A 16,064-nucleotide genomic window follows, 5' to 3' on the forward strand; every position below is an offset into this window, starting at 1 on the left:
CCCTCCATCCTTCTTATCTAAGCTCCTCTGCAGAAAAATCCATTTTCCTGCAGTAGGCCGCTTTGTCTGCGCAGGGGTGCGGCGGTACTGAGGCGGGTGGTAAATAATGCACAAGTCTTTCTCTTTTCATTCTTCCAACGGAGGGAGTGCTCACTTTAAGACGCTCTCTGAAGTGGGCTTATTAAACCAACCAGGATGAAGCCATTTTTTTCCCTTTTTGGGGGGCAAGGTGAGGAAAAAGTGAGAATGTCCCGAAAAGAATATCTCCTGCAAAAACCCATTATCCCAGTCTCTCAGCCGTTACCCATTGAAACCAAAGAATATTTCAAATGGAAGCTATGCTGCCATGCACTCAATGTGCTTTTGCTGTGATGCACTGCTGCTATCCACTCAGGTTGTACCTGATCTTGAGCAGAAAGATAAGATGGCTAACTTGCTTTTAGATTCTCTGACAGCTTTTTACTTTGCAAGTTTTAGTTTATGAGATTTACATCAAAACATCTAAAAGAGAGGAGCAGATGGCCCTGGTCAGAGCAATGAACGATGAAATTCAAGTTTGGAAAGCGAGCTCACCTTTCCTCACAGGCAGAGCTGTAACCTTGACATGAAAGGACTGAAACTTACTCTGGCATGCCCCTGTTAGGCTTTCCCTCTCTTTTCCGAGCATCATTATGGAGTTTTTCCCTCGAGTTACAGACCAGTTCCTCTATTTACTGTACAAATGAAGATGTTTCCATTACAAGAGTCTTGTTTTCACCCACTTCTGTAACTCCACTGCATAGGTGTTTCCATTTTAAGAAGGGTGATGGGATGGTTGTCATTTCTTTTTAAAGCATAGCAGAGAACAGATGCCTTCAGTGCTTGAAGGTCTCTATTCTCTGCTTTGCTTATACAGTAAATAGTGAGTCAACAGAGGCTGGCCAAATTTAGTTTCAATGCTTTGGGTTTAAGTGGAAGGTCCAGGATAGAGAATGAATCAGATGTATGCGGAGGCAGGGGAAGATATGAGAACCTATACCTCACTAATGTCAAAAATCCACCTACATGCGCTTACACAGAGTATTACACCCCCCTACAAATATTTACCAGATTTTCAATAGTTTCATTGCGCAACAAAATCCCAGTGCATTCCTTTGACAACAGTATTTTGGAAAGAGGGGGGAAAAAATCCAATGTGATTGGAACAAAACACTGCTGAGAACACGGCTCTTGTTCCAGGGCAGAACAGCAGAAGTAGGCCTCGTGATAATTGCCCTAATACATTTGCTTGCAGGAACTGACTCAAAAGATGAAAGGAAGGGAGAGGTTTGTCTTTTTCAGGTCAACATGCCTCCGGGGCTGCCTACACATCCAAAATAGCTGGATCTACAAGAGAGCTGGACAGAATTAGTTAAAGCTCACACAATGATCCACCAAATTTATGAATCTATTTTATTCTTTTCATTTTCTGCTGGTCTCAGGACATCTTTCCTCCTCTGGCGATTTCTTTTAGATGCTCTTGGGCATGGTCCGTCTCCGTATGCCTTCCACTGTGTGTCTGATGAGTCATACACAGGGGATAAAAAGGAATTAAAATTGTTTGAGATTAAGGGTAACTAATGGCTTCGTCATGAGATGATATGCATATGTGTTGTGTGAGATGCAGTAATTGAATCTTCTGTAAATGTGACTAAAGAGATTTAACCTGCTGATATTCTGATGTAAATACCATCAGCACATATGCAACCACAACAAGCATGTGTCAGTCATTGCAAACTGCAAACTGGGCACCACCTGCCCACCTCATCCCAGTTATCTGTCTCATTCATCTTCTTCCTCTTAAGATCTCATCGATTTTCCTTTCGCAGGTGGCAATCCAGTCACTGTCCGTCATTCACCCATCATTGAAATGTCCCAGTCTTTCAGAGGGCACCAGCCGTATATCCCACGTGATTCCCTTTTAATCTTTTTCAAGTGTATGCTCTCCCATATGTCACAGTGTAGCTACACTGCATTGTGCTTGCTATCACAGATAGTTAGCACTTAGTGAGCACTATGCTGTAGGACATGTTTTCTCATAGCGAGCTTCTGTCTGTCTGCTCTTTGTGTTTTGAGAATAACTCTGAGACACAAACGGACTCACTGAGAGAGTCTGCACTTTATTCAACCAACATGTTTCAAAACAGGGTGTTTTACACAATGGGTATAATATCCGTTTCGTATAATCCAACGAGGCCTCCACACATGGTTGGCTTTTGGTTGCTGCACTTTTAATGTAGAAATTTCAAAATAAAGGTACATAATAACATTTCATATAAATGTTGAAACTATACAGTCAAAACAAGTCACAAATAGGGAAATATTGATTTAAAATGAAATCTAAATTAGAGTCCAAACTACCAATCCTTCTGATTACATAACTCGGAAAAATAGGTAAATGTTGAAATGGTTATTCATCCTTAAAATCACCCTAATAAAGACCCTTTTTGGTTGAATAATTATTACATTTGGAAGTCTTGTTACTCAAACCTGCATTAACTGATGATTTTTTTTTTTTTATCCCTTCAGTGCTGTTGAAACAAACACCAATATATAGCGTTACGTTGTGTTGTATGGCTATCTGGTGATTGTAAGTCCAGTTATTATGCTCCTTTTATCTCTGTTTCACTCTCCATCAAGTCCTGAGGGAAAAAAATCTGGCTCTTTAGCTGTTTCAGTTCTCAAGTATGTTCCGCCAGCTGCCTGCTGTGGTTGAAAACAATGCAGATGGGAGGAGTGAGACTGAACAATAACAGTCCAGTTGACGACTTTAATACCAAAACAATTTGAATTGGTCGGGAACAAAATAATAATGGAATGCTCTGTAGAGTTGAGGGAAACAGCAGAATTTAGCGATCACACTCTGTGGGAGCATCACAGCAAGCAACCCCTTTCACATTTCACAGTTATTTAAAAATATTGATTTTTGAAGTTTCAAATAGCGAGTTGACTTGTGTTGTCACAGCCCATCTGTTTCACGTTATGGATTTGGGATAGGGGTGCCTTCTGGTCTTTTCAGTGAGGGATAATGCAATATTTTGCACCCATAAATTAGAAAATAAAAGACAATATAAACATACGTGGTTAAATATACATGGATATTAAGATAGGACATGCAAATATGTGCTATAATATTTGTAACCATATGAATCTGTGTATTTGTGTTTTTTTTCTCTCTTTTTTTGTGAATATATACAGAATGGGTTTAGTATGCCTTGTATCTACCTCAGTAAGAATGAAAGAATGAGTCCGATGATGCTTGAAGCCACATTTGCTGGTTAAAGCATGTCTTGTCTCAGCCTGTCTGAGATGATTGCAGATGGCACATTTGCAGCCAGTCTGCATAGTCAGCTGGCCCATCAGGCAGAGTGCAGTATTGCAAAACTGGAGACGATTGAGGGAGGTTAGATGACCCATTATGACAGTAAAAAGAGTGTGAATAATGGTTTGCCTTCTTCAAGTATTCTCTGGCTCATTTTAAACAGCCCTCGCTCTCAGGCAGTGGAAATACCTTTGTCATTCATTGCATTTTCACCTGAATGAGAAATCTGGCTTCTCAAAATACCCCTCTGTGCTGTACAGTACGTCCACCAATGCATAACCCTGGAGTGACTAATGTGTGTGCTTGCAGTTGTTTTTATCCTGGGTGGAAGGGCTTTGCAAGGTTAAGTTGAGCGCCCATGTCAAGGCAGAATAAGATGTTTGCAATTTAGAAATCCTTTTTTGATTTCCCCTACAGCTGCTCTTTCCTCCACAGCAATTCTCCAAAACAACTAAATGTATTACTCGACAAATGACTTTGGTTTAGTCGAGACTGGTCAAAGATTAAGTGCTTGTTTGATGTATTTCTTCTTCAATTGTAACTCACAAACACAACACTTCATCCCGGGCTAGTTTCTCCCCGACAAGCACAACAAGTGCCAGTCTAAGAGGGCTGCTGCCAAACATGGGATTTTGTTGTAATGAAGCTGTCAGAAAGATGTGGAGTGGATAATGTTTGCAGCCCCTCTACTTCCAGGCCTGGACAGGAGAATATACAATTCTTTGAAAGCTGAGCTACAGCAAAGACAGGCTACAATGACATCAAACTAGCATCAAACTGTGTAACCACTCATTACAGCGTGATCTCTGCTACAACCACCTCAATGTGTTGTCTTATCTTCACATGCACAAACACACAGTGCCTGCCTGTGGGTGCTGTGACTGCTCTCTCACTCTCCAGCTGACACTTAACATGAGGAGGTGTCAACATTATCTGAAGCTTTCATCCAATATTTACTGGGGCTGTTATCCTTTTCAAATAATACAGCGGTGATTCATCAAGCCTCATTTGCTCTCACGCCAGTGCGATGCATTAAGTGTGAGGGCATGCAATACTCACCAGTTTCAAATTGTTCACACACGAGCCCCAATACGGCAGGAAAGACCATGACTCCGTTTTTTAGGAATGGTGAATCATGTTTCTAAAACAGCTGAAAAGTACCGGCAGGAGCTGGTGCGTAAATATCATCGACTGGAATCAGCACCACTTATTAATTCTAGTGATAAACATGTCTGTTGACAATAAACATAAATAAATCAATTTATACCATGGACTACAGTGCAAAGGCAGAAATACCATAATATAAACAAATACTTTTCACCACTCACAGACTCTAAGGTAATAATATATTGTAACAGTTTGTTTGCATCACACAAAGAATTTTGTAAATTGTTGGGACATTCTAATGGAAAAAAGAAAAAGAAACAGCAAAAAAACATCTATCAAATCTGTCGTAATAAGATCTTTATTCAAAATGTCTTTCATATTACTGGAACAGTGGCATTGTCCTCCTCTCACTTTTCATTTGCCATTAGCTGTGGGGTGTTAAAAGTGTTTGGAAACTCTAATAGTACCTCTCATATACACAGCAGTGGCATTTCAAAGTAACTTAACCTGTCTTGGAAATACTCAGAAATGGCCTGACTAAATAAAACATCAAATACCACTGAGTTAGTTCAGTTAAAATGTGATATTATAAGTTCATGTACCTACTGATAGAAAGCTGCATCATTGTTTTGTATTTCCTCACAGGATGTACACAGATGCTCTAAAATATTTTATGACACTATCTGCTTTAACAAAAGAAAAAATGAGATGCCTCCTAAAATGTTGTTAACACCTGCACTAAAGTCAGCCCGAGAGCTAAACAACATCTAGACACATAGGGCATGTAATGTAGCAGCTATCCTCATTCATTTTCTTTCCAGCCATTTGTAGATAAGATAAAGCCTTACACACTATGTTAAGCAACAATTCCTGGCTGCACTGCTGGCAGCCCGCGCGGCACAAAACCTTAAAGTAGGGCATTCAGAATTTTCAGTGTTCTGTGGCTTGAGGAGTGCATCTGGACACCCCCACATACTCACGCTCGGGAGATGCCATTATTTTCAGCTTACATTACTTGAATTATGCATTTTACATGGTTTCACATGTGAAAATTGCCCATGTCTGTGACACGTGGGGGCGGGCAAGAAGCTGGATTTGAGCCATTCTGTAAAACCTCCCGGGTAGACTTGACTCCCAACGCCTTCCTTGCAACATTTTATAGTGAGCCGTAGCAGCACTGAGGGCCACTTGGTTTGCTGCCAACTATACAATAGAGTTGTGAGCAATACGCCATGTTTGCCCCCTAATCCAGTGGCACTATTCCACCACGCTACAATTAATCCACTTTAGTGCCATTTAAGCATATCTAACTCTATTGCATCTATCTTTAACGCAACTTAGAAGAAAAATCACTGCCATTTTAGTCACTGAATTAATTCATGGTTGTAGGAGTGCTGCTCATGTACACAGTCAGTGATGTAAGAAATATCCATCATTTACTTAGGGGGCACGAAGGATAAGCTACAAGTTGTATATGTCATAGGCAATTCAATGGTTGTGAGGAATTCAACATAGCTTGAGAAAACAGTGGAATAATGTTTTTTTATGGGTCTGCAGGAGTCTGAGAACTACCAGCTTCACATCAACCCATTTCATTAGGTGAATTCTTCTTTGAAAATGTATCAATTTCCATGAGCAAATGATAGTTTATGTGTAAAATGTAACTAACTGTAGCTGTGACTACATACAAAGTCTAACAAAATATGCCATTTGAGGTAGAAAAGTACAAACAACTTGTGGTTATTATAGTACTTGAGTGCATGTGTGTTTATCAATTTAGTTGCTTCCCACCACAGCGACAGTTGTGCAAATGTTGAGCAAGCACAGTCTGGAGTGATGACACGGGCAGCTGGGAGGTCATTGCATCATTCAGTGGTCAATGGTAATTTGATGGCAGTTGTCGAAGGGGAGAACTCTTCACTTCCTCTTTCTCTTCCAATTGCTGAGCAGTTGAGTGGGGACTCGATCCGACAGCCTTGTGATTGCAAGCTCATTCTCCCACTGTCGGGATATTGCCAGCCCTGCCTATTGTTTCTGCTGTCACTTCTCAGTAGTTTGACATGACTTTTCTGTTGAGCCAGAAATTTCCACTCTATGTTGCTTCGCTATTGATGTTATTCACCCTCGCAGACAAGAGGAGACTGCCATGTATGTACACCCACATACACGTAAACCCATGCAGAACCCCCCTTTTTTTACGTACACACACTGTTGCCTGGCTCTGTTTTTCTTTCTGCCTGCCGACCTCCGGTTCCCTCAGTTATTCATGAGCCATCTGCTTGGGCAAGTGCTGTGTCAGATGCGTGTCAAACAGGACCTCATCTGCCCCCCGCCTTCCCCCCCACTCTGTTCGTCTTCTAATTGTGTCCTCGTCTGCATGCTAAAGCTGCCACTGATACCCCTGCAAAGCTCCATGGTTAGCTGAGGGACTCCGACTCAGCTCTCTGGTCCATCATGTCCTAAATAACCTGTTTGATCTGATGTGTGCATCTTTATTTAAGATCATAGCATCTGGTTCATCAAAGTTGTAAGGCCAGGCGCAACTCTGCCTTTGTGTGCTTGTCTGTGTGGTGTTTTTTTGTGTGTGTGAACCTTCTGGGAAGAGGGTTGAAAATGAAAGAGGTCCACACTGGGAAACTGAAATTTAGGCAACTTTTTTCAATAATAAACAATAAATCAACTCATTGTATAAGTCAGAAGTAAATAAAACACTATTTATTACAACCAGTGAGTACACTATTGTGATAGCTATAAGATAGAAAATTAAATTAGACAGTATTACGCTTGAAAAAGTACTGCAGTGTGAGAGTGATGAAATATTACTTGACTTGGAAGTAAGATTAAAAACATTGAAAACCAAGTAAAAGAGGAAAAGTATCTCTTTTGAAACCTATGCTGTCAGTGACAGGGTAAATACAGGAGCAATGAAAAGGCCAATGTGGTCTTCTGATCAAAGCTTTTTCCATATGAATATGGCTGACCCAGCCATTCGCCTGCAATTCAGAGGTGCTCTTGAAAGTGAAGACCATTTCTTCTCTGTAATAAAACTTTTCACTGGCTTATGAAGGAAAAGAGGTTCAAAGCAAACTTAAATGGAATATTCCCCTGGTCTTCCATGACAGTGTGACTGCAGGCCACTGTAATTCTCACTTTTCCAAAAGTAGTACTTTATAAAATTTTTTTTTTTTTAAAAAAAACACAGGACTTCTGCGTGAAATTAAAAGTGCAAATTTTAAAAAGTGTTCAAAAAAGTTTAAAGAGACAAATCGGGAGTTGTTTGCAGTAACAACAATGCATGAGTCGTTTCTTTACATGAACAGAATGCACACAACAAAGTGCTTTATGCTTTTTTCTACAGCAGACAGTTTTGAGTAAAGTGTCTGACTGATCCCACTTATCTCAGAGAAGCATTAGCATAGAAATATTAGTTTTAAGTCATTCACCAATCAGGATCACCTACTGAGGAACTTTCTATGAACTTTGATAAAATCACTGGTGTTGTGGGTGTGTTTGTCTGGGGCACAGTTTTACATCATTACCTCCTTTATGCACACTTTATAATGAATTTCATTAGGCAAGAACAATAGAGTTTCCCTGACAAACATGTTGCTTGACAGCCAGTTAACCACGTCACATATTTGTTTCGAGTAGAAAATGGCAAAGAGGAATGAGAGTAGAGCAAACAGCCCATGATGATAAATTAAATTTAACATAGAAAGAAACAGTACTATGATACTTATACAAAGGTGCTACTGTAGAGTTTCTGTCCCCAGCTTGTTAAATGAAGATGCCACATTGAAAAATACAATTCTGCCCCCTAAAAATATGAAATAAAGTCAATGTGCAGTTTAAGGAAATATTGAAACTACATTCGATTACAATTGATATATCTCAAAAAATTATTAAATCATTATCTTTTTTTAGGGATGGAAGGCGATCTTTACATTTTTGTGTTCACTTCTCACCACAACTTTGTGTTTGTGACTGTGTGAGTCTGTGGTGCATCAAGTTGTTGCCCATCACTACTGTCAGCTCAGAAAGTAATTTACAGCTGCACTGGCTGTGCTAAAATTGGCCTCCATACAACTGTCATATTCTGTATAGTTTCTTTAAGTTATTGATTTCAACACTATATAAACACAATTTATGTATGCATGGATGAATTCACACAAGATACATGACCTTACAGAGAGGAATCATAACTATATTAAATGCAGGCCTGCCTCTGAGCAACACAATAATGTATAATTTCAGAAGCAGGCCAGGAGGTCCCTCTGGAGAACAACTGTGATTCATCTTTGACAGAGACATCACTTCTACTCTGGGCCAAGGGGATAAGACTGTCATGTTAACTGTCCCGGCCCAATCCCCAGCCCTTCAAAGTAAAGCCACCGTGATGAATCGGAGCCCCTCTGGATGTGCTGTCCCAACATGCCCTCTGTGTTCAGCGCGGGGTTCAGGAGTAGGAGAAAGCGTTTAAGTGCATGTTGCATTAAAAGACAAAAGAGTGCTGAGAGTCTGTTTGGAGCTGCAAACATGCCAGGGACATACACAAATGACTGAGTAGTCTGGCTAAGTGGTGCACTCACACAGCAAGTAAACAAAGCTGTCTGCGCCTACTCACTCCTGTGGATGTGTCTTTGTTGTTGCAACTGAATATAGTATCTGCTAACTACTACTAAGGCACTGATACCAGTATTGTTGCACTGAAGTTCCTGTTTGGTGCTATTATTTATCCATAGCACTGACTGCTTTCATGCCAGATTTTTGTTCCCCCTCTGAATATTACGTTTTTCTTTTTGACCAGAGAACAAAACTCACCTGAAACACATATGATTGATATTTAGTCATGTTTTTACTTTTCCACATTACTTTAGGTGAGTTGTTACAGAAAGACACAGCAGATTTCAGGTCTGACAGACTATCACACCTGAAGTTGGATGAATATAGTCCCGCTCGGTTTCACGCCAAAGCATGTAATACACTCGTCCATCCATAGTGTCACGTTTCTGTAAACCACGGGTGAAGGAGGTCACATGACAATTTACAAAATCTTGGTTGGGTTGAAGTCGAGGTTGGTTGGATGGAACAAACTTTCATCTGCATGACTGGTGTTTGTGTTCATGTGAAAGCAAAAGTCAACCTGGATTTCTTTAAGGAACATACAGTAAGACATGTACGTGACATATGTAATGTTACTTACGTAAAACCTAACTCGAGCATGATCTTTTCGTAAATCTAATAACGTGGTTTTTGGTGCCTTAACCTAAGGCACCTTAGTTTTTACACCTGGGCGCAGCAAAACGTGACACTGACACGGTATCACCTGGTGGACTGAAGGGTATATTACTTCTTTTGGCCTGATATTGGATTGCAAAGTCATACCTTCACCTCTAGGATACCACCCAGCTACACTGAGAGGACAGTCTCCAGTTTTTGGTAGAAGAACGATATCCATCCTGTAATGTTCCAACCAAACTGTCCTCAGCCACATCAAATGATGCGGACAATTTGATTGGTCAAGTAATCACTAATTTATACTGATCACCTATAATTCATCAACATCCACTGTGTTCCTGTTGGAGAGGAAGGTGGTTGGAGGAGAGGAAGGTGTTGACATTATTTACGTTACTCAAAGTTCGAGGGACTAGAAGTGTCACAGGAGAAAACAAAGAAGCTTGTCTCCTCTTAAACAGAGTGATGATTGCTATTGTACAATAATATACCTCTCAGAAAGCAGACCACTGGCAGGGTCTGAAAGAGGGAAGGCAGTGCTCCGAGCCATGTTTTGACACGGGAGATAGGGAAAGATTAAGTGTTGAAACCAAAGCTGGCAGAAGACGATAAGGAATGGATGTTTTCTTTTGGCCATAACCGGGTCGTATTCTGTTTGTGTCAACAACGACTATCAGGACAAATTAATGAAAGTTGGTTGGTTTTGTGTAATATTTGCTCCCATTAAGATTTTAAGCAAATACAATAATGTAAAAATGGAAGTAAAAGGGGCAAGACCAGCATTATTAATCCATCAATAGTGTGAACGACTCTTCCATCAGCAGTATACATGTCTCTGGAGTGAAAGGTGAGAAGTGTAACTGTGATGTCATGCAGATATTACTCAGAAATGTCATTGATTGATAGACTGAAATATTAGAAAGATGTCAGGAAGCCATGACAGCCAGATGCCTGTTTGTAACATAAGGTAACAGACCCAGTGTGATGCAGATATGAAGATGCTACTAGTGAGCAAAACAATTATTCGCATTGAGTTGATGACATTGTGGGGTTACGCTGTCATTCAACAGATGCGAACAAAGACAAGACATATTACGTCGAGAGCTGAGGAAACCAAACTTTGACACACAATGCGTGGGTGGAAATAGCCTGTTAATGAATCGACAGCAGAGAAAGGAAAAAAATGAAGACGGCAGAGGAGATACATGGAGCGTGCTGTGCGATAAAATATTGCTATTGTTAGGCAGTGCTGAGGGAAAAGTGCTGCGATGCAGAAAGAGTGGAAAGTCTTGACAGCTTTCCAGTGGCAGTCTGACGGCTGAGCAGGGAGATTGGAGGGAAAGTGCAGCAGAGGGCTGCTGTCAGGCCACACCAGAGCTCCGTTTAACAAGGTCCAGAGATGAGCTGCACCATAGCACATTGCCAGGGAATGAGAAGAGGGAGAGTGAGGATGGAGGGAGGGCTAAGGAAGGCTCATGCATTTTTCCAGAGTCTCACTACCTGTCATGCCTGCAAGTGTGTGATTCTTCACATGTGCATGGGAGCAGAGATTGGAAATCCTCAGTAAGGACAGGAGTGGGAGAGGATTCAGAGATTTGGAGGAGTACCTACCGTTATATGATGATACTAGACATGCCTGTGACACTATGACACCTTTATCTCTACATGAAGAATGTGTGAGCCCCAATAGATACTTCATTCTGACTTCAGCTCTACAATAGTACTGTCAGAAGTGATTGTTTACTCATGGTAATCCAGCCTATTTTAATTACAATGGTATTTTGTAGAAAGCTCATGTGAACCATAGCGGAGGACAAGCAGAAATAATGAATGCGAGCAAATGCGGAATATGCCTTGTTTAAAACATGGATGCCCTCAGGGCAAACACATACACGGATCTTTACAAGCTTCGTTTTGAGTGCTAACAGACCTCTTGTATATCTCATCTTCATGCGGCACTTACAGAAAATACTACAGCCATGGCTGCAAAGTGGAAACTCCAGCAAGGCGTCTGTAGTCCTTTTTCCACCTTGGCCCCAGGCATCGATCCCTTAGCTTGGTATGAAAGCTTATCTCCCACCGTCAGGCTAAATGTCAACCTCAGGAACGTCGAAACACCATTAGTTATGTCCGTCCTATTAGAGCAAGATAATTCCATATAAAAGCTACTCCCCCAATTTTAAATAGGTTTCCCTTCACAAGGCTCTCTTCAGCTGCTTAGGTCTCCATGTGATCAGTGGCAGCAGGGAGGGGATGTATCCCCAGCTCCAAATAATATCACTGCTAAAATGCTTGCTGAATCACCATTATGAAGAGCTATTGAACTATTCTGTAGTAATGTGCTGTACATTACACTGAGTGCAATGGAAGGTTTTTGATTTTGTCTGTTTTGTATTTTGATGTTGTTCATTATCACTGGCTTAAATTGTCTAAAACAAACCGTATACCTACTTTATATATAGTTGTTTATACCCATGTGCTTCCTATCAAGTTAAATTGCTGTCTGAATGAAACGCACACAGTTATTTGAAGGGTTTATGTATATTACAGCCTGACCTGGATTAATCTATTTCCACAGATTTCTATGACTGAGACTTTCTGTATTTACATACATTATTCACTAATTCATTGATGTCTTTTTGTGTGTCTCCATAGGGGGGCGACTCCTTTTTCTAGTGATGTGGCTGAACCTTGTGCCTCAAACTGACAGCTGCCCTGCCAAGTGTGTGTGCTACAGTGAGCCCAGGCCCACTGTGGCCTGCCAACAACAAGGACTGTTTTCCATCCCTACTGAGATCCCTGTGCGGAGCCAACGGATATTCCTCCAGAGCAACAAGCTGACAGTGGTGAGGTCCACCAGCTTCAGTTCTTGCCACAACCTTACTGTCCTCTGGCTCTACTCCAACAACATCAGCTACATTGAAGCTGGAGCCTTCTATGGCTTGGAAAAACTGGAGGAGCTGGACATTGGAGACAACAGTAACCTCCGCACCATCAGCCCGACAGCCTTCCGGGGCTTGACTAAGCTCCACACCCTTCACCTGCACAGGTGTGGCCTGTCAGAGCTCCCGGTTGGGGTTTTCCGAGGAATGTTCTCCCTACAGTACCTTTACCTGCAGGACAATAACATTCTAACCCTGCATGATGACACTTTCCTGGACCTTGCCAACCTCACCTTTCTCTACCTGCACAATAATAAGATCAAGATAGTAACAGACAACATGTTTCGAGGCTTAATCAATCTGGACCGGCTGCTGCTACACCAAAATCGGGTTATCTATGTCCAACCCAGGGCTTTTAGTGATCTTGGTAAGCTGAAATCCTTGTTTTTGTTCTTCAACAATCTTACTGTCTTGACAGGGGAGACCATGGACCCACTGATTTCCCTCCAGTATTTGCGTTTAAACGGGAACCAGTGGATCTGTGACTGTCGGGCGAGGACCTTGTGGGACTGGTTCAAACGTTTCAAAGGTTCCAGCTCTGAGTTGGAGTGCAACATTCCCGAGTTCCTGGCAGGAAAAGACCTGAAACGACTGAAAAGTGAAGACTTGGAGGGATGTGTAGAAACACCTCAAATCCAGACCAATCTCTTCAGCTCCAAGGCGCAGTCTGGGAAATTCCCATCCACTGAAAGCCCTTTGGGGGACACCATTCCCAGGTGTTGTCTTGGAGATAATGACAAGTCCTCTATCCTGTCCGGAAAAAGTCGCCAAATCACTAACAACCCTCTTAAGGAAAAGGAGAACATGTCCAAGACTAAATATAAGGAGCCAGAAAGAACGAAAAATGAGACTCAGAACAAGCAGAATGATGGACCACTGGGAACCTTGTCCAACACCCTGGACAAGTCTTTGGAAAACCTAAACCCTGACCTTATAGACACTCTGGAATCCTCCACAGCCTCAAACAAAAAGAAAAAGAAGTGTTCCAAAAAACCCAAATCAGACACCCACTGCATCAAAGGCCGGGGTTCTACTTTTCAAGTGCTGTGCTTTCTCTTCATTCCCATGACCTGGATATCTCTAGCCATGTCTTAGGACTCTAATCTCACTCTGAACACAGGACTCAAGAATGTTGATGCTCATGACAATGATACAGAAGATGCAGTGACATCTACAACAGGCAGTGACTGAAAAGCAAGAAGTCACGTTGATCCGACGTTTCTGAGGACAAACAATAGTGAAGACGTTAGAGTACATTTAACAAAATGGATGCCTTTACAGAACACTACAGATCTAATGTAAATAATGAATTGGTGCCCAGAATTGTTTGTTCTCTATGTACTCAACTGTACTGTGTCTAAGATACACTTTGGACACTCCTCCCTTTTCCCTTTGAGAAGCTTTTACTGCTTAGACAGACCACTGGAAGACAGAAAAAAATGACAAGAACAAAAAACAAATACAGGAAATCAGAGACAGAACGCACATAAAGAATGTTTGGTCTGTTCAATGAAGATAAACAATCTCCTCCCCATTATTTATTCAAAGTCATGCATTTGTTGGGTAATGTTTTTGTTTTTTTTATGTTGCTGAAAACAGATGTTTTACCTTCCCTGATTTCAGTTCTATTTTCATGACAGAAAGGATATATGGGTTGCATTTACCAAAAGAATGCTGTCGGTTTGTTCATGGGGATTGCAACGGAACCATAGATATGCATTTTATTTTACTTGTGTACAAGTATGAATATATTATGAATAAAAGTTCTTATTTCGTAAACCTTGTTGATATTGTGTGGTATTTTCCAGAATGTCAGAACACATCTAGCTCTCGATTGTGTATATTTGCTGCCTTTATTGGTCTCTTTGGTTGAAAAACGTTTGAAACTATTATTTAGAAATCTAGAGATCGTTCTGTTTATTTTGCAGTTTTAAAAGACATTTTTTTATAGGCATTTTATTGACTTAATAATTGCAAAAACAGTTAATAGTTTAATTTAAATGATCTTTTGTTGCTGTTACCTTGAGAAAAACAGTAGAGACAATTAGTGGACTTCTTGCACTTTGTACTGGCTGCTCGTGAGGATCTTCTCCGCTCCATTGCTGGTGTACGGTTTTAATGAGGTGCAGGGAAGCTACATTAGAGGGGACTTTATTCTAAGATTGTGTCAGCAAAACTGTTCTAAATGAGTACCAAATGCATTTGAATTCACAACATGCATTTGAATTTAGCAATAACAGCAGCTCATGTGGCATTATGTCACACTAACCATAATGAGAGCCAAACAACACCCCTTCTCCCAAACAGATGGCGGGGCCCAATGTGGAGCCTTCATTGTTTTCAGGATTGTTGTAGAGTGATGGCTGGCCTCATCCCAAACCTCAGGCATCCAGATTTTGGTTCTTTTTCTCCTCAGCCTCCTCAGGATGTTGGCATTGTGAGGTTTGAATACCTTTTTAAGTAACAGTGAAATAAAGAGACAGAATTAGTTACCCTCCGACTGATATATATTGTGAACTTTTCATCCCCCTCTTTTCAGCTAATGTGGCCGCTTATTTTAAGTTTGATCTTATATTGGTCAATAAATCACAAGTCTAAAAATATGTCACACTGGAATTAAATTATTGGGCCTCTGTTTGATCTTTATTACTTACATGTTTTTTTGGTACATTATCCTAAGGCTTTCTGAAAGATCAAACAAATCAATGACTATGCTCTGATTTGCAATTTAAAGCAAGGTCAACAGCCAACATCAACATCCATCCTTGCAGTGTATTTACAAGTCTTAAGTGACTGCTGCACATGCTCTGTGATAATGTTGAATGAATAGGCCCCAGGCACCTTCATAAAATTCAGAATATGATTAGACCTAGTTTTGTATATTACAAACATCACCACTTCCCGCCTAATAGTGAGTGAATTATTAAACAATGTATGAAAATGATGTTGGAATATTCAAAAAGTGAATCCTCACATCACAACCTTGACTTTGAGAGTAGAACAGACCTGCAAGGCATCCTATTAAAACGTGCTTTGCTTTGTTGACATGGAAAATACAGTATGAAATATTTGAATACAAACTAAGTTAAGCTTTGAAATGCCTCCTTGTCAAACAGCTCCTGTGGCTTCTTGCTGGTGTGTCCACATGGCGAGACTAATGAAGAGTTATATTGTGCACCAAATTAAGTGAAGATCTTGTCAACAGCCCTCCATTTATCTTGCACAAAGTGAAAGCATTAGACGGCAGGGTCCCCACAAATCCCCGGAGCTTTCTATTTTCGTCGATTATCCCTGGAAAGTACGAAGGCTGAGGGGGACCTGAGAAGATATTGATCTTAGTAGGAATCAACAGGGAAAATCAACAAGTGCCCTCCAACAGTCCTGCTTCTGCTGATACACAGGCACCTGCAGGCTGAGAGGAAGCCGGTAATTGTGTATGA

General features: G+C 40.9%; 1 protein-coding gene across 2 annotated transcripts in view; it reads left to right on the forward strand.

The window, feature by feature from the left end:
- The window catches only part of rtn4r (reticulon 4 receptor), a 42,834-nt gene extending 28,431 nt beyond the window's left edge, over positions 1 to 14,403 (forward strand). For both annotated transcript variants that reach the window (XM_069706468.1, XM_069706469.1), the window contains one exon: positions 12,338 to 14,403. In XM_069706468.1, coding sequence (XP_069562569.1) covers positions 12,338 to 13,719 — 1,382 coding nt within the window. In that variant the 3' untranslated portion in view covers positions 13,720 to 14,403. The remainder of the gene's footprint in view (positions 1 to 12,337) is intronic.
- Positions 14,404 to 16,064: the final 1,661 nt, after the last annotated feature.

This window comes from Brachyistius frenatus, unplaced genomic scaffold (assembly GCF_029030835.1).
Source record: "Brachyistius frenatus isolate BFR_SWC_R1_liver_20210118 unplaced genomic scaffold, ASM2903083v1 Contig_63, whole genome shotgun sequence".
Lineage (NCBI taxonomy): Eukaryota > Metazoa > Chordata > Actinopteri > Embiotocidae > Brachyistius > Brachyistius frenatus.